Source organism: Nannospalax galili, unplaced genomic scaffold (genome assembly GCF_000622305.1).
Source record: "Nannospalax galili isolate Female #2095 unplaced genomic scaffold, S.galili_v1.0 scaffold854, whole genome shotgun sequence".
Lineage (NCBI taxonomy): Eukaryota > Metazoa > Chordata > Mammalia > Rodentia > Spalacidae > Nannospalax > Nannospalax galili.
In genome coordinates, this window is record NW_008334957.1 from 2333383 (window position 1) to 2352102 (window position 18720).

At 45.1% G+C, this 18720-nt stretch overlaps 1 protein-coding gene across 2 annotated transcripts in view; it reads right to left on the reverse strand.

Annotated features, from left to right (window-relative positions):
- Nucleotides 1-18345, reverse strand: part of Slc35f2 (solute carrier family 35 member F2) — an 80629-nt gene extending 62284 nt beyond the window's left edge. The window contains exon 1 of one of the 2 annotated variants that reach the window (XM_008829707.2): nucleotides 18100-18345. In XM_008829707.2, the coding sequence (XP_008827929.1) occupies nucleotides 18100-18209 (110 nt within the window). In that variant the 5' untranslated portion in view covers nucleotides 18210-18345. Of the gene's footprint in view, nucleotides 1-1745; nucleotides 1820-18099 lie in introns of those variants that run through there. The other variant, XM_017797300.2, reaches the window with a different exon arrangement.
- Nucleotides 18346-18720: the final 375 nt, after the last annotated feature.

Below are 18720 nucleotides of genomic sequence, written 5' to 3' on the forward strand. Positions count from 1 at the left end.
TCCGCACGAGCCGGGCATGGTGGTGCATGCCTTCAATCCCAGCACTCGGGAGGCAGAGGCAGGCGGATCTCTGTGAGTTCAAGGCCACCCTGGTCTACATAGTGAGTTCCAGGACAGCTGGGGCTACAGGGAGACCCTGTCTCAAAAAGACAAAAAAAAAAAAAAAAATACACCTTCACAGGGCTGGAGAAATGGCTCAGCAGCAGTTAAGAGCACTGGCTGTTCTTGCAGAAGACCCAGGTTCAGATCCCAGCACCCACATGGTGGCTAACAACCATCTGTAACACCAGTTCCAGGGGATCCAGTGCCCTCTTCTGATCTCTGCAGGCAGTGCATGACTTGAGCACACAAACATGCAGGTAATACACTCATACACATAAAATAAAATAAGTAAAAATATACCATCATATCCCAACAAAACTAAGGTGGCTTAGTTGGGCATGGTGGTACACACCTTTAGATCCAGCACTTGGAAACAGATGAGGGCAGATCTCTATGAGTTTGAGGGTCAGACTGGTCAACATAGCAAACTTCAGGCCAGCTAGAGCTACATAGCAAGACTCTGTCTTTTAAAAAAAGGTGGCCTGGGCTGGAAAGATGGCTCAGTGGTTAAGAGCACTGATTGCTCTTGCAGAGGACTCGGGTTCGATTCCCAGCACCCAAATGACAGCTAACAACTGTCAGTAACTCCAATTCCAGCAGAATCTAACACCCTCTTCTGACCTCTGCGGGATTACATGACACGGGTGCATTCCCATACATTCAGGCAATACACTCATACACATAAAATAAAAATAATAAAATATTTTTTAAATGTGGCCTAACAAAAATATGTGTGTCACCACTGTGCCAGGTATATTAAAAGCTTATTTAAATCTTGCCAAACCTCTTGTAAGATAAGGATTATAGGCCCAATTACATGCAGCTGAGAAATTGGGTTTCAGCTGTTGAAAACCGGCCCGGGTCAGAGAATTAGGGAGTCTATATTTTCCCAGTTTATACTGTTCCCTTTATAATAATAATAAAATATGATCCTGAGAGCTATGATGCCACACAGAGAGACCATTTGACATGAACTACCTGTGTCTCTCACAATGGCATCGGTGGTTTGACAATTATTTTAACATGGGTGTCTGGGCAAAAATAAAGCAGAAGGCACAAAATCTACCCTGCAAAGGTCGTGCGGGGTGAGGGTAGGATAAAGAGGCATAGGATTAACCTGGGCTGTAAGTATATTGCTGTTTCAAGCCTGCACTGCAAGGGTTTATGTCCCAGTCTACAAGCCTCTCTCTGCCCACCCATCTGGCACAAGAACTAAGGACAGACTAACCCTGTTCTCAATAGGCAGCCAGGAAGCCACAGCCCATGAAATTTTTAATTCTTAATGTTGCCTGCCCAGTGAAGCCGAATAAAAAGTTTTCAAAGACTATTTTTATTTCAACTGTTGTAACGTCTAAATTTATCTACTTGTGGATTGACAAAAGTCATTTCCCCTGTTTTTGGTTTGTTGTGGTTTACAGCGTAAGATGCAGTCCTCAGAGGCAGACAATCATCTGGCCTGCAGTTAGAAGCAAGCCGCCCACAGTAAAGGCTGGCAGAGACAGGTCCCTGTTATTGTTTGGGTTCCTGGCTCCAGCTACCTCCGTGGCCTCCCTGTGGTTTGGCAGTGTGGCCCTCCTCGACTCTGAAAAGTAATAAATCCTTTTCCCATGCCAGCGGCAAGCTAGATTTCTCTATGAACCCACCTAAGACAGTCATCAAACATCAACCAGTCTCCTCAAAGGAAGCAGGAGCACCATCCCGATCTGCAGAGCTTCTGGGGACAATGAGAGAAGGGGAGACGCTGTGAAGACTTCCGGTGAGTCACCCGTCTTCGCTAGCTTCTCAACATCCACAGGCCTCAAACCAGAAAAACAGTCCCACTTCTCCCCGAAGTTGGGCTCAGCTGCCCTTGATTCATCCAGCCTCCTCACCCTCACCACACCCAAACCTCAAGTGAACTTCCACCACCATATAAGGAGAAAAGGTAGCTTTGAGAGAGAGAGAGAGAGAGAGAGAGAGAGAGAGAGAGAGAGAGAGAGAAAGCCTTTGTCAGTGAACCTTTACAACACACAGAATGCACTGAGTACTCTGTTCAATATAAAAATAGGGGCTGGAGGCCGAAGTGGTAGCACTCAGGAAGTAGAGGCAGGCCGATCTCTGTGAGTTCAAGGCCATCCTGGTCTACAGGGTGAGTTCCAGGTCAGCCCCACTACAGGGAGATGGTGTCTCAAAAAGACAAAAAAAAAAAAATGGGGACTGGAGAGATGGCTCAGTGGTTAAAAGCACTAGCTGCTCTTGCAGAGGATCCAGGTTGGGTTCCCAGAACCCACATGATAGCTAACTCCAGTTCCATGGCTCTGACGCCCTCTTCTGGCCTCTTCAGGTACTGCATTGCGCTTGCATATATGTGTGTATGTGCGTGCACAGGAAACCACTCATACACATAAAATAAAAATCATTAAAAAAGATAAATATGATGGGATTAGAAGGAAAACGGAATAATATTGTACCCAAAAAAGAACGACCATGCTTCACAGAAAGGGAAACACAGATGGCAAATAATACACACAGAATCATCTTCATAAGCCAGGCATAGAGGCTCACCCCTGTAATCCTAATGTTTGGGTGTATGAGGCAGGAGGATTGCTATGAGTTTGAGGCCAGCTTGGGCTACACAGTAAACTTCAGGCTAGTCTAGGCTAAAAGGTAGGATCCTGTCCCCCCCAAAAAATTTTATATAGTAAAATGTTTGTCTTGCAAGCAAGACATGAGCTTAATTTCCAGAACCCATAAAAAGAATAAAAATAAAGACATGCATGGTCCACATGCTGCTACTCCTAGTGCTGGGGAGGTGGAAACAGGCAGATCCCTGGGACTCACCTATTTAAGTGAGGGAGAGACCCTGTCTCAAAAATTAAGGTGGATGGCATCCGAGGAATGGGTTCCTCCGGCCTCCAGATGCACTCGTGCATACACACACACACACACACACACACACAGGAATCAGTTTCATCGCTGATCGGGTATATGCAAATTAAGAGATGTTTACATTTATGTACTGTTGAAAACGCCAAGTCTGACAACATCAGGTATTAGAAAGGATGTTGTTCACAGGGTTTCTCATGCGTAGCTAGAGGGGGCATGAATCAGTACTTTGGAAAACAGTTTGGTATTGTTTTATGAAGCTCAAATCACACACACCCTGAAAACCAGCAACTCCTTTCCTAGATGAATATATATTTGAATGTATAAAGGAAGCTCTTAACATGTGATCAATAGGAATCAGTTTGTTTTGCAATCCTGGGGATCAAACCCAGGGCCTTGTGCATGCTAAGCTAGCACTCTACCACTAAACCACAACTCCCTACAGGAATATGCAGAAGGATGTTCCTGGAAGTTCTATTCACCAGGACAAAAAAACCTGGAAAATACCCAACTAGTCACTGACTGAGTGAATGAAAGAATAAACTAGTGAACAATAAAGTATGACACAGTCAAAGGCAAGAATATTATTTAAAATAACTGTGAATAACACAGAGCATCATGGAATCATATGGATTAATTTTTGTTTTTGACAGGGTCTCCCTAGTCCCAGCCTGCCTGTCAGTCACTATGTGGACCAGGCTGACCTCGATCTCACAAAGATTCATCTGCCTCTGTCTCCTGAGGACTAGAATTAAAGGTGTGTGCCACCACACCCAGCCATATGGATCAATTTTCGTGATGTGACATGAAGGATTTCAACATACTGTACAAAGCACAGTAGTCTTTTAAAAAGGTTAAAAGGTATAAGGGCTGGAGAGATGGTTCAACAGTTAAAAGCATGTACTGCTCTTGCAGAGGACCCAAGCTCAGTTCCTAGTACCTACATCTAGTAGCTCACAACCACTTATAACTCCAGCTCCAGGGGATCCAACATCCGCTTCTGACCTTCATTGGCATCTGCACTCACATATATATACACACACACAGACACAAACACAGACACAGATAGACAGACAGACAGACAGACACACACACACACACACACACACACACACACTTTAAGATAAAAATAAATCTTTTTTAAAAGTATAATAAAAAAATTACTTTTGGGGGGCTGGAGAAGTGATTTAGTGGTTAAGAACACTGGCTACTCTTGCAGAGGACCCAGGTTCAGTTCCAAACACCCACATGGTGACTAACAACAACTACCCATAACTCCAGTTCCAGGGAATCTGATGCCCTTTTCTGGCCTCCATGGGCACTGCATGACATGGGTGTATTTACATTCATTCAGGCAAAACACCCATACACATTTTTTTAATTTAATAAATCAAAATTTTTAAACACTTTTTAAAAAATTGATTTATGATTTATGTGTATGTGTGTATGTGTGTGAGCCTGAATGAATTTATGTGCCCTGTGTGCATGCAGGAGCCCATAGAGGCCAGAAGAGGGCATTGGGTTCTCTGGAACTGGAGTTACGGGTGGTTGTGAACCATCATGTGGGTGCTGGGTCCTTCACAAGAGCATTACACACTCAGAGCCATCCCCCAAGCCCCCAAAAATACCTTTTAGAAATATATACATATATCACGCATTGTGGTACATACCTGTAATCCCAACACTTGGGAGGTAGGGGCAGGAAAATCAGAAGTTCAATATCATCCTCGGCTATATATGGAATACAAGGCCAGCCTGAACACCTGAGACCCAATCAAAAAAGAGGGGGGGAGGTGCTGGAGAGATGACTCAGCAGTTAAGAACACTGGTTGTTCTTGCAGAAGACCGGGGTTTGAATCCCAGCACACACATGGCAGCTAACAACTGTCCATAACTCCAGTCCCAGGGGATCTGACAGCCTCTTCTGACTTGCACAGGCATTGCATGACACGGGTGCACTTACCTACATGCAGGCAATACACTCATACACAAAAAATAAAAAATAAATAAAATTTTAAAAAAGGAAAGACAGAAGGAAGAAAGAGATGCTCATACAGACATAAAACTTTATAAAACTGAGAGCAAGAGAATGGTGAAAAGTAGATTCCAGATCTTGTCAAAGAGAAAAGGGGATGAAGGGGAATACAGAAAGTCTATTCTAGGGCTAGTAGTGGATTCCTGGGGCATGAACTACTTTTATTTAACTGAGCCATTCATGTACCAACAATGAGAGTGTGTCATGAACCAGGAATTCAGATTAACCAACTCTGTGTAACTAGAGTCTTTTTTTGTTATGTTTTGTTTTTTTGTTTTTGGTCTTTTTTGAGACAGGGTCTCCCTGTAGCCCCAGCTGTCCTGGAACTCACTGTGTTGACCAGGCTGGCCTCGAACTCACAGAGATTCGCCTGCCTCTGCTTCCCGAGTGCTGGGTTTCAAGGCATACGCCACCATGCCCGGCATTGTTTTTGTTTTTTTAAGACAGAGTCTCACTATGAAGCTCTGGCTGGCCTGGAACTCTATGTAGACCAGGCTGGCCTTGAACTCACAGAGATCCACCTGTCTCTGCCTCTCAAGAGCTGGAATTAAAGGCATGTGTCACCACACCCACAACTAGAGTCTTAAAAAATAAGTTAAATGTTCCAGGAAGATACATGTTTATTTTGAGATTTATAAACTGTGGGGCGTGCCAGAGATACAAAAGGCCCAGAGGAAAGCTCAGGGAGAGACTGCTTAGAGGCCTGTCTGGGTTGGTTTGTCTGTCTTTGGTTTTTTTCTATCCATCTCACTGGAAGCTGGAAAGTCTGGGAGCACTGAAGGTGGGGTCAAATCGCCTAGATGGAGGGTTGCTGCATGCATTCCAGCTACAGTATGACTAAATCCATTACTTAAGCTTTCTGTGCCTCAGTTTCCCCATGCTCAAATCTGGAATAGTTAATGCAGAAAACTAGCAAAAGCAGGATGTAGGTCAGCAGTAGAGCGCTTGCCTAGCATGCAAGAGGTCCCAGGTTCAATCCCAAGACTAGGAGGAAAAAACAAAGCCAAAAAGCCTCAGGAGGTGGAAGCAAGAGAATCAGGAGTTCAAAACCATGGTTACAAAAACAAAACAAGAACAAAAAAACTCTTTAAGGTGGGTGTGGTGGCTCACACATAATACCAACACTTGGGAGGCTGGGTTAGCCAAATGATTCCATGAGTTAATCCACCCTGATCTCCTGGAACACTGTGGTCGCTCTAAAACACAAAGTCAGCCATGCTCAACAAAGCTCAGCGCTGACTGTTTTTATCTCTCACTTTGCTATGTGAAAACCTTAGGAGCTGTTGGGTATACTGACCTGACCTCTATTCCCACACTAAGGAGGTGAGGCAGCTCTCTCTCTCTCTCTCTCTCTCTCTCTCTCTCTCACACACACACACACACACACACACACACACACACACACACACACACACAGAGGAGCTTAGGACTCACTCTCCCCAGATATATCCAAATTCTTCTAGAGCAGGAATGTTCCCAAAGTGAATCTACTGAGCAGATCTACTGCACAGTGAATGAACTCAGCCTCAGGTTCTTAGTAGAGACTTGGATGGAATAAAGAAACTTTGAATCTCTCTTCAATACTCTGGTTTTTAAGAAATAATTGGAGAGAAGTTTTGGACTTCATGGAAGCTGTCTCACGTCATTAACATAATAGCTAATTTGGCCAGTTATTTCAATTAGCATAGATTCCTATAACCATCCAAAATAAACATTGCCAAAATTATGCATTAAGAGCTTTTATAAGCCAGGCATGGTGGTGCATGTCTACAAGTCCAACACGAACGAGGTAAGAGCAGAAGGATCAGTAGTTCAAGGTCATCCTCAGCTACATAGTGAGTCCAAGGCCAACCTGGGCTACTAGAGATGAAGGAAGGAAAGGAAGGAGGGAGGGAGGGAGGGAGGGAGGGAGGGGAGAAAAAAGATCCTGTCAAAGAAAGAAAGACTCATTTGTAATTTATAAAATTAAAACCATACTTTGGCCCAGGACACAAGGCCTCTCTGAACTTTCATTGCAGGAGTTCAGGGAACTAAGTCATCTGGTTCCTGTAGTGTTAATAATTAGAAGTCATAATTATAAAAGAACACAGGTTTCCAAGGATATGCTTGATAACATAGAAAAAAGTCATATGTGACAACATAGGATGAAAAGTTGGACCAAAATAAGACCAATAATTCACTTAGATGCCCCTGGGCATGTTATCACCACTCCAAAGAACAGTTAAAGCTTGGAATGACAGGCAGAGAACGTGGTACCAAGCTGAATATACTTTGTGAAAGAGTAGTTTCAAGTTTTAAATAGGAGATGAAGAATTTTATTTCTTGGGGTTAGAAAGAGGCTCAGTGGTGAAGAACACTTACTACAGAATCACAAGGACCAGAGTTCATATCCCAGCACCCACATAACAAGCTGGCCATCCCACACATTTCTGTAACTTCAGTCCAAACAGGGTGGAGTTAGAAAGACTGTTCATACTGGCTTCCGGCCCAGCCAGGAAAGGCGAACCCAGGAGCAGGGAGAAACACTGCCTCAAATAATAGGTAGACCTCCACATGCACACAGGCACATGTGTCTACACACACATGTGCACAGACATACACACACATACATATATTAATTAACCTTTAGAAGAAAAAATTTGGTTTCTTTTTTGGTTTGGGTTTTTTGTTTTTTGTTTTTTGAGAGGGTCTTGCTATGTAGCCCTGGCTGGCCTAGAACTTACTCCATAGCCCAAGCTGACCTTGAACTCAGAAAACCCTCCTGTGCTCGGGTGTCAGAAGTATACCATGATACCCAGCTAAGAATTTGAAATAACAGTTTGGTTTTTTTATCTATCTTTTTTTTTTTTTTTTTTTTTTTTTCAAAATCATGCTTTAAGAGTAATATATCAAACGGACCCAATAAGTAATTAATGGGTTGGCCTACCCTAGAGAGTTGTTTGGTACAAGCCAATTCAGGGACTAGCTGCCAAAAATTATAAACAAATGAATTAATGGAAGTGAGAGATCCATTATGTAAGTACTGCCATTCGATTGGATTTCAAAGTAAATTTTCATGCTTCAAAGGATAAGCTTGAAGCTTTCTGGAAAATGAACCTGTGTGAAATGCTAAATTCTCTTCTGATCCTCAGTAAATAATAACATTTAAAGGAAGGAATCCATGCTTGATATTATAAACCTGGCAGAGGCAATGGATCTCTGTGAGTTCAAGACCAGCGTGGTCTACATAGTGAGTTCCAGCTGTGCCCCATTCATATGAAACTTCACTCCTGGAGTAGCTGAACCAAGAGTAGGCCTCATCTTGTTCCAAGGCATTCTGATTTCTCTCAGAATTGGACTCTCACAAATAACAGCTTCCTCTCATATTTATTGGACAACATGTCAAGCATGGTGTTAGATAGGCATGAACAATCTTTGATAAGAGCTTTACAAAGGAAGCAGTTGTTCTTCTGACCGTACTGACTCAGAACAGCACGCACAGCCAAGGACAGGTCATCAACCTATGTCTCCATGCTGTTTGCAACATTTGTGGGGGAGATGTTGTTTGTAATGTCATTGTTGCTTTCAGCATCACCCTGGTCATATCTCATGTGCACACACATTGTTCCAAGTCAGGGGCATAACCGAGTCACAAACAGGGAACATGGTATAAGATTAAAGCTCGCCTTCAGCTTGGCTTGTAAGAAAGAGTTAGTTACATAGGATTCCATATCATTGCCAAACTGATTACACTGTTTTTCTTAGGAGAACTTGTAAATGTTCTCAAAAGATACAATTAACTTGGTTTCCAATTTACAATTAAAATTTCAATTTCTAAAGTCTCATTAGAGAGTCTTTCCCATTAAAATCATTCCCACAGCTCAGCCCTAAACAAGACATCTGCATCAACCCACCCCAACCAGACCCCAAGGTTCCAGACCCCAGGGTTCAAGACCCTAAGGTTTCTGGACATGACATGGCCACTGCACTCATGAACTCACTGCAGCTAGGGTTACCTGGCCCAGATCAAGTCAACAAGGTCAGTCAACATTCTGGCATGCAGCACTGATTGGATTCAGTGGGTTATTAACATTAAAAAGAAGAGGAGAGAAAGCGGGGAGGAGGGACATGTTGGGGGTGCCTAGGAAGAGTAGGAGGGGGAGCTTGAGGGATCCTGCGAGAATTCAGAGAGGGGAGTTAGGGGTGCCTATGATCAAGATGCTTTGTTTACATGTACAAAGTTGTCAAAGAATAAATAAAAGATATTCTGTTTTAAAAATGGGTTTTTACTGTTCCTATAAATCAATTCTAGTGCCAGAATGGGAAGAATTGCTACCATTTTGGATTCACGCCAAGCTCAAAGTACTGCGGAAGCATCCAAGATGAACTACAGCCTTGAAGCACTCTCTGGGGCTAGTGGTAATAATTGTCAACAGTGAGTGTAATGATGGGTTAGGAACATGTGCCTCACAGGTAGAGAGGACAGGAGCCAACCAAGACGTGTGAGGACAGGTTGGAAGGAGTCAGGGTCAAGACTTCCCAACTTGGTACTGTCTACAAAAAGTCTTTAAGCTGCCATGAGAAGGCAGATAGCAAAGGCACCGAGGAGATAGTAAGGAGACACAGGCCTGTACACAAGGGAAGCCCAGGCCTGTCGCTGAAGTAAACACTGAAGCATCCTGGGAGATGAGCCTGGAGAGAGAAGTGAGTGGGTGATAGAGGCCTTTGTAGTTCACGTGGAGAAGCCTAAGTGCTCACAAAAAGGCAAATACCACATGAGTCCACTGCTGTGGGCATACAGGGAAGTCAGCTTCACAGACATGCAAAGCAGACTGGGGCTGGCATATGGTTCAGTGGGCAAAGGTACCTGCTGCCAAGATGGATGACCTGTGTTCAATCCCTGAAAATTACATGGTGGAAGGAGAGAATGACTCCTGAAAGATGTCCTCCAGCCTCCACATGCATGCTGTATCGTGTGCATGCATGCCCCCCACCACACACTCAGACATGGAAACAGAATAAATAAATGTGAAAAAAAGGAAAGAAGGACGGAAAGCAGGAGAGAGAGGCAAAGAGGGAAGACTGGTGGCTGCCAGAGGGCACAGGATTCTGAGTTACGGTTTGATATAGAGCTTTTGTTCGAAATGGTGAACAAGTTTTGGAAGTAGGCAGTGGTGATGGTTGCACAGTATCATAATTGTCTCTAATGTGTGTGAACTGGTTAAAATGGGAATTTTCATACTACATATACTTTAGTACAATTTAAAAAATACTGACAATTAACTATTATGTACAGATAAAGAGGAAGAAGGAACAGGAGTAGGAGGAGGACCAGCAGTCACATGAGCTCTAGCCAAGCCCCTCAGACTTGGGTTGGCTGCGGCTCTTTCTTTAAACAAAACTAGAGACTAAACGTTGATGTCCTCCCAAAATTCTTATGTTAGAATCAAATCCCCAACATGAGATACCCCAGTCTCCAGAACTATAAGAGAGTAATTCCTGTTGCTTACAAGCCCCCTCAGTCTGTAGTACTGCTGGTATTGTAGCCCAAATGGACTGATACAGACATCCTGCACAGCAATCCCAACAATACAGTGACAATAGCAATGAATCTGGTGAATGCCAGAGATCAGCCCAGAAACTCACCAGTTCCCACTCTTCACCTGTTCCCCAGGGAGACCTCTAGCGAACCTCCAAGGACCCCCAAGTTTTCCTCTAGTTTGTACACCATCAGTGCAGGTTAAGGGTGGAATCCTGAAGGCTCTGCTTACATGGTGAGATTTCAGAACTAGTAAACCAGGTTTAGTTTTAAAATCAAGTATAACTAACTCTGCTCTGCTCGGCTCTCATCAGCCCCATGTCCTAGGCAAGTTACTCACCTGTTCTGCCAAATGAGACTGAGAAACAGAACTTCGTAGCATGTCATCGGACTGATGAAATGTAAAGAGGGAATTCTCATCTGATACCAGCTGTTGAGACCCTTTTGTTTTATTTAGCATCACTCTCATTCCTGTATAGTGAGGTAGCTGATGAAGAAGGCAGGTAAAGGTATGAATGGAAGCTTCTAGAGCCCAAAGGAGAGGTAACAAAGGCTTAAACCAATAAGTGGTAATAAGGACAGAAGGGGAAGATGGGTTCTAAGAATATTCTACAAATGCTATCAAGAAGAGGAATAAGCACTGGTGGCCATCTCCTCTTCCTTCAAATAAGCCTGGCGAAAGAAACAAAGAAAAGCAGGAAGAACCAGAGGTTGTCCAGAACTGTTCTGGGGAGGAGAGAGGACTGTGCTCCAGGCAGAGTGGCCAAAGGCCAGTGGAAGGCCTGCTGGAAGAAAGCTTGAAATCCACTCTCTCCTCTCCCCTACGCTGCACTGGGACAATTACTGCTTGACCATTTGACAACTCTTTACAGTTCTGAGAAAGTAATCAAACAGGTCAGACTATCCAGCCAGCAATCTTTCCTCAACCCACCCTCCTCCCCCTTACAGAACTGATCCCAAAGGAGGAGCACCCAGTAAAAGCACTCAGCAGTGCTCTATGGCCCAAGGTTCCTGAGGTTCCTCTTGTTCCCTGTATCTAGTCTCGCCTGCAGGAACTCACCCAAGCCAGGCCATTGGCTCTTCTTCAGCACTCAAGAGGAAATCATGAGAACGCTCAGCAGAGTTGTGCTCTGGGGCTCAAGTGGGAAGTGACTAGAGACCACAGAGCCCAGATTCTCAGAGGCAGTTAGAAATAGCAAGTTGTGTAAGTGTCCTCCCATAAGGCAGGTGACAATGTCTAGAGTCGTTTTTGATGTCACATTGGGTGGTGGGGGATAAGGGTGCTGTGCTGGCATCCATTAGAGGCCAGGATGAATAATTCCCAAGAAGAAATTATTCAATGCAAAATGTGTTGTAATAGTGTACAACAGTGGTTGAAACCAGACATTCCCAACTCCTTGAGTGTAGCAGAAATAGATAATAATTAATCTCACAACAGACGGGGACTAGGAGAATTTATGGGGACTGGTAGGATCTAGGCTTTCCCGGGTCCCCCACCACACATGGATATAAGTTTCTCATTTTATATCATTTCTTAAAATAACTATACAACAACACCCTTCAGCAGATCTACATGCTGTGTACTCAATAGATGCTTGTTGAATAAAAAGATGAAGGCTGTACAGTTAAACATACCTAAATGACTCAAAAATGCCTGAGTGATAGCTGGATGTGGTAGCCTTTTAATCTCTGGAATCTAAGGCAGAAGGACTATCTCGAGTTCAAGGCCAGCCTGGGCTATACCTTGAGAGTTTTGTCTCAAAAGTCAGGACCTTTACCTTCAAATGGAAGAAACTAATATGAAAGTCAGAATACAGTGGTGCATGCCTGTGATCTCAGCCTTTGGAAGTCGAAGCAGGAAGATCAGGAGTTCAAGGTTATCCTCAACTACATGCCAAGTGCAAGGCTAGCCTGGGCTATATGAAACCTTGTCTCAAAAGCAAACTAAAAAACTTAAATCATAAAATGAAATGAAAGGAGACACCAAAGGGCCAGGCCATACTCTTTGCTGGACAGCAAGAAAGTGCTCATGTAGACGGACGAACACCGAGCTACTTGAAACCCTTAAGCAAAACACTCTCTAGCCCTTCCAAACCCAGCCACCTCTTTCTCACCTAGTGGGAAAACTCATTTATACGTGAAGCTCTCTAACTCTCCTCATCCTGGTAAGCCTGATATCTGGCTGCCTCTGTTCCAACCCTGAACTCTGGAAGGCGGCTCTATTCACGACTGTACCCCAACACCATCACTGAACTTTGTACTTACCTCTCTGGCACTTATCATAACATCTTACTATAATTGGATTTTGATCCCTCTTGAGAGCAGGAACTAAATCTGACCTACTGCCAGAGTCTGGGGCCTAAAACATTATAGATGTTCAAGGTGTGTTGAATGAAAACACCTGAACAGCACAATGGTATGGTGTTGCAAAAAGAATATGATAAAAAGCTATGCCCTCAACAGCTTACCATCTAGTTATTAGGGGAGAAGATAAGCACGTGAAATAATAAAGACTTTTGCTAGAGACAGAAAGCTGACAGTTGTTATAGGAATATGAATTTTTTAAATTTGTTTTTATTGAATTGTTGTGTATCTCAAATATGTGTCCTTGCCAGGCGTGGTGGAGCACGCCTTTAATCCCAGCACTCAGGAGGCAGAGGATATCTCAAATATGTGTCCTTGCCAGGCGTGGTGGAGCACGCCTTTAATCTCAGCACTCAGGAGGCAGAGGCAGGCTGATCTCTGTGAGTTCAAGCATAATATGTATCCTTATATTTACAGACAAATATCCCAGTCACCACTCATCAAATAAGCTTATTTTGTACCAGTCAGTGACTATTACCAAGTACCACAACTGGTCACACACAGACATTGTCTGTGAATTGCCCAGGCCTAGGCGACGCATCTACAAAGCAACCTCTACACCTAAGGCTCACAGAATACAGAACAGGGGTTAAAAAGAGGACACTGGCAGGGCATGGTGGTACATGCCTTTAGTCGCAGCACTCAGAAGGCAGAGACAAGCAGATCTCTGTGAATTCAAGACCAGCCTGGTCTACATAGTGAGTTCCAGCCAGCTAGGAAGTTTGGAGGAGGAGGAGGAGGAGGAGGAGAACAACACTGATGAATCTCTCAATTCTCATTAATGAAGATCCCTCATGCAACAGAGGGCCAAGGACACAGGGGGTCACAAGTGGCCAGAACATAGAGATGAAGAGTCTGCAGGTCGGGCTGGAGATATGGCTCAGCAGTTAAGAACACTGGTTGTTCTTGCAGAAGTCCCAAGTTTGAATCCCAGCACCCATATGACAGCTAACAAGTGTCCGCTAACTCCAGTTCCAGGGGATCCGACGGCCTCTTCTGTGCTCCGCGGGCATTGCACGACACAGGTGCACTTACCTACATGCAGACAATACACTCATACACATAAAATAAAAAGACAATAAATAAAAAATATTTTTAAAAAAAGAGTCTGCAGGTCCTTGGACAGGCCTCCTATATTAAACTTCACCCACTCAGAGCTCAGGGACTATTGTAGAAGAAGGGGTGGAAAGATTGTAAGAGCCAGGGAGGAGGTGCATGACCATAAGAAATACAAATTTTTAAATATATGAATAAATAAGGTCTGTGTGTCAGAATGTACACTATCTGATGGGATTCAATTAAATAATAAGTATCCTCGGGTACTTCTGGAAACCCATGGCCTTTGTTATGGCATTTTTCATTTACGTTGACAGCAATAAATGACAAAAATCAAACTCAAAGGCAGGGCCTACTTGGGGACATATGGTGCCTATTACTGGGAATACTTAACACAGTAAGTGAACACCGAACTTTTGGTATGGCTGACTAAGTAATCTGATATTCATTTTTCTTCTTTTTTTTTTTTGTCTTTTTGAGACAGAGTCTCCTTGTAGTCCCAGCTGTCCTGGAACTCACTATGTAGACCAGACTGGCTTCAAATTCACAAAGATCTGCCTCTGCCTCCCAAGTGCTGGGATTAAAGGTGAACACCACCAAGCCCAGCACTCTTCTTCATTTTTTAAGACAGGGCCTCACTATATCTGACCTTGAACTTCCAGAATGGCCTTGACCTTTCCATCTTCCTGCCTCAGCCATGCACCACCACATCATGCACCCTATCAATCTAGTAATCTAATAATCTAGTAATCTTCATAATCACACCAAAAAATTATCTGTACCCTAAGGGTACAAGAGTTGGGGGTCACCTATAATTATGCTTCACAGAATTAAAGCAACCTGCTCCAGGCCCCTCTCCCAATTTTCCCCTTATTTAGTATCCACTTGTCAAAATGGCTATTCTTATTTCTTTTGATTAAAAGAATAGAAAAAGCTCTATGTGATTACAAACTACCCCTCAGTATCCTGCCCCATATGGTGACAACACCTCACATCCATTCCCCCACCTCTCTCCATCCTCCATGGTTCCCTGGCCACAGATGAGATTCACCCAGCTAAACTCAAATTTGGGAGACTGAGATTTAATAATAGAGTTTAGAATGGTGGAAAGGCCAGGGATGTAGAGTGCTTGCCTAGCATGTACAAGGTATTGGGTTCCATCTCCAACAAAACACACACATACATGATAAAAGCAGGGCACTCAGGAGGCAGAGACAGAAGGATCACCACACATTCAAGGCCAGCCTGGTCTACATAGTGAGCTTCAAATCAGCCAGGGCTACATAGGGAAACCCTGCCTTAAAAGTAAAATTAAAATTAGATATTGAATATAAGAAGTCCTGGATATCTGGTAAAGTACACTGTTGTGATTGCTAGGTTTCAGAATGAGAAATTGTAATCTAGGGCCTAAATGGTTGTCAGGTTCTGAAAACTTCAATGAACAAAGATCCCAGACAACCAAAAAGAAACTGGAAAGCCAGGCCTGGTGGCACAGGCCTATAAAGCCAGCACTTGGGAGGCAGAGGCAGGCTGATCTCTGTGAGACGGAGTCCAGACTGGGCTACAAAGAGAGTTCCAGGCCAGCTAGGGCTACAGGGAGACCCTGTCTCAAAAAACCAAACGCAAGACAGTTTATAAGAAAAGCTTTGTCCTCTCCCAGCCACTCATTCATTCATTCGTTCATTCACTGTGCACTAAGGGCTGTGGAGAATGCCCAACAGGAGTGTAAGATACCCATAAGTTACCATCACAAGGAGAAGAAAGTAAAATCCCTATGGGAGGTGCAAATAAACCTCACTGCAAGACGTAAGAAATCTCAGGAGGCTACAGCCTCTGCTGATTCATAAAGCACACCAGGGTTCTGAAAACATTAGGACACGAGGGGAAAATCATCTTTGCTAGTCCTTGGCACATCTTGGTACATCTGCTATACCATCTGCCCCAGCCTCAGGGTCGCTGGCATCTCCCCAATCACCACATGGTCCCATTACCTGAGAATGGAGACAGTCGAAGGTGACAACTAGGCCATGCAGGACACTGAAATGAGCCAGGCTGTCGCCCCACTACTGTGTAGTCAATCAGTTAATCTTCCCACAGCCCTACAGGGTGGGGGGACTTTTATTTTTTTAATAATTTTTAAAGATTTTATTTATTATTATGTATATAAGTGTTTTGCCTGCAGTATGCAAGTGCATCATGGTGTGTGCCTAGTACCTGCAGAGGGCAGAGAAGGCATCAGATCCTGCGGAACTAGAGTTAAAGAGGAATATTAGCCATCATATAGGGGCTGGGAACTGAATCTAGAGTCTCTGGAAGAGCAGTAAGTGCTCTTAACCACTGAGCCAGCTCTCTAGCCCCCTATATAGTCATTTTTTTTGCATTTATTTATTTTGTGTGGTGGGGGAGGGGCACGCATGCCGTGGCCCTGGTGAGGTGTGACCACTAAGGACAATTTTCAGGAATTGGTTCTCAGCTTCCACATGTGGGTTCTGGTGACCAAACTTAGGTAATCAGGCTTGGTGACAGGAGCCTTTACCCACTAAACCTTATCTTGCCTCTCTCCCTCCCCCCACCCCTTTTTTTTTTTTTTTTTTTGGTGTTTTGAAACAGGGTTTCCCTGTAGCCCCAGCTGGCCTGGAACTCCCCTATGTAGCCCAGGCTGGCCTCCATCTCACAGAGATCTGCCTGCCTCTGCCCAGTAATAGCTAGGCTTAAAGGAGTGCACTAAAGGAGTGCACTATCAGGGCTGGAGAGATGGCTCAGCAGTTAAGAGCACTGACTGCTCTTGCAGAGGACCCAGGTTCAATTCTCAGCACCCACAAGGCAGCTATGAACCGTCCTTAACCCCAGTTCCAGGGGAATCCGAAGCCCTCTTCCTCCTTGGCATTGCAGGACACAGGTGCGTTCAAATGCATGCAGAATATACACTCATATACATAAAATAAAAATAATAAATAAAATTTTAAAAAAGGAGTGTACTATCATGCTCAACTGACATATGCTAAAGCAAGAACTTTCCCACTGGATTATAATGCTGCAATTATCTTCATTGTTCAAAGAACACTGGAACAAAGAGGAGTTATGTGACTTGTCCAAGGCCAATCAGCGAGGCGTTAAATTCAAAAATCTGTGCCCTTAGCTAGCTGACAGCCTCCTAGCTGAGCAATTACTGCCAGGACATCACATTACACAGTTGGAAGAGAAAAGGTGATCTGGGGCCAACGTATCCCTTTAAAACATGTATCTATTTAAAACTATACTTATTTATATGACAAAAATGCATGCATACACTTTTATCGATCCAGCTTTGGAAAGTGGTATGGCTTTTCAGGAGCATAGCTTTCAAAATCTTTAAACTGAAATTGATAATACAGGATATCTGATGGCACATGCCTGGGAGGTAGGCTGGTGGCCCTAGGCAAACTAACTGCTAAGCCACCACCGTGTTTCTCCATCTGAAAGTGGGTCTAACAGAAACGCAATCTCCTAACGCGGAGGGATGTGGAGATAATGTCCACATGATTTGCTCAGCGCAGTGCCTGGCACCGAGTAAATTCCTCCGTAAATGGCTTTCATTATTTAGATGCTGGGTTATATGTATTTCCAGAGTGCGAGGCGTCCAGTGACCACAGAAGCTTTCCCTAGAGCCGCTGCCAACTCCTTAAGACCATCTGCTCAGAGCGGCGGCACCAGAAACCTGCTTCCCTGGACCGTAGCTCCGGAGACGACCAGGTCACCTCGCTCAGGCCCAGAAACTAGGCAGGCTCTGGTTCCCGCCGGCAACGCCACAAAACTTAACCCAGCTTTCTCACTTGAGTGAACTCCTGTAAGAGATCACCCCGCGCGGTAGGAAAGGATCGGGGCAGGAGGACTGCGGGCTCCGCGCCAGGAAGCGTGGCTCATCCACCTGCCAAGCGCCAGGGTGGGCACCCCTCCTCCACCGCATCCCTGGAAACCTCGTCTCCTCCCCGCGGGGCCCCGGGGGACCGATCTAACAAAGCCAACCCAGTGACTCTCCAGCCGATCGCCAGGATTTCCAAGAGCCGGGGAGCACCCAGGTGAAACGCGCGGAGCCAAAGTCCAAGCGGCCGCCACCTCGGCCTCACCAGGGAGGACAAGTGCACGCTTGGCCCCGGCGCTTCCCGCCCCGCGCACTCACCAGGTGAAGATTTTGCCCGGGACCCTGCGCAGCAGGCGGCCCACCGTGCGCGCCGCGCCCTGCGGCTGGGGCTCGGGGACCCCCGCGCTCGCGGGAGACTCAGCCTCCATGGGGTCCCCCGCGCGCCTCGCGTGCCCGGAACCCCCCGAAGCGCCCCGGCCCGGAAGACAGGAGGCGGCGCCTCTGCCGCCGGCGGGGACTCGGCTAGAGCTGCGCAGCCCGCGCGTCCCCTCTCCTCCGCGTTGTTCCTGCGACAAATCATTAACTGTCAAGCCCTAAAGCCAAGCAGGCTAGGAGCACCTCCTAGTATCTCGGGGAAGCAGGGTTTTTTCAGCCAGCGTCAGTGCTGGGTGGGACCCAATGTAAATTTCTGGTTGGGGGGGGCGCTTGGGTGGTTTTTTGGGTTTTATTTTGTTTTGTTGGAGGGGGTTGCTAGTGGGTTAAGTTGATCTGATTTACTTTGGAGTTTTTGAGACAAGGTCTCACTCTAGCCCGAGCTGCCCTGGAACGCACTAGGTAGGTGACGCTAACCTCGAACCCGCGGCAATCATCCAACCACAGCTTCTCTAGAGCGGAGAATTTACAGACTGGGATTTACAGTCCTGCGCTACCACGCCCAGC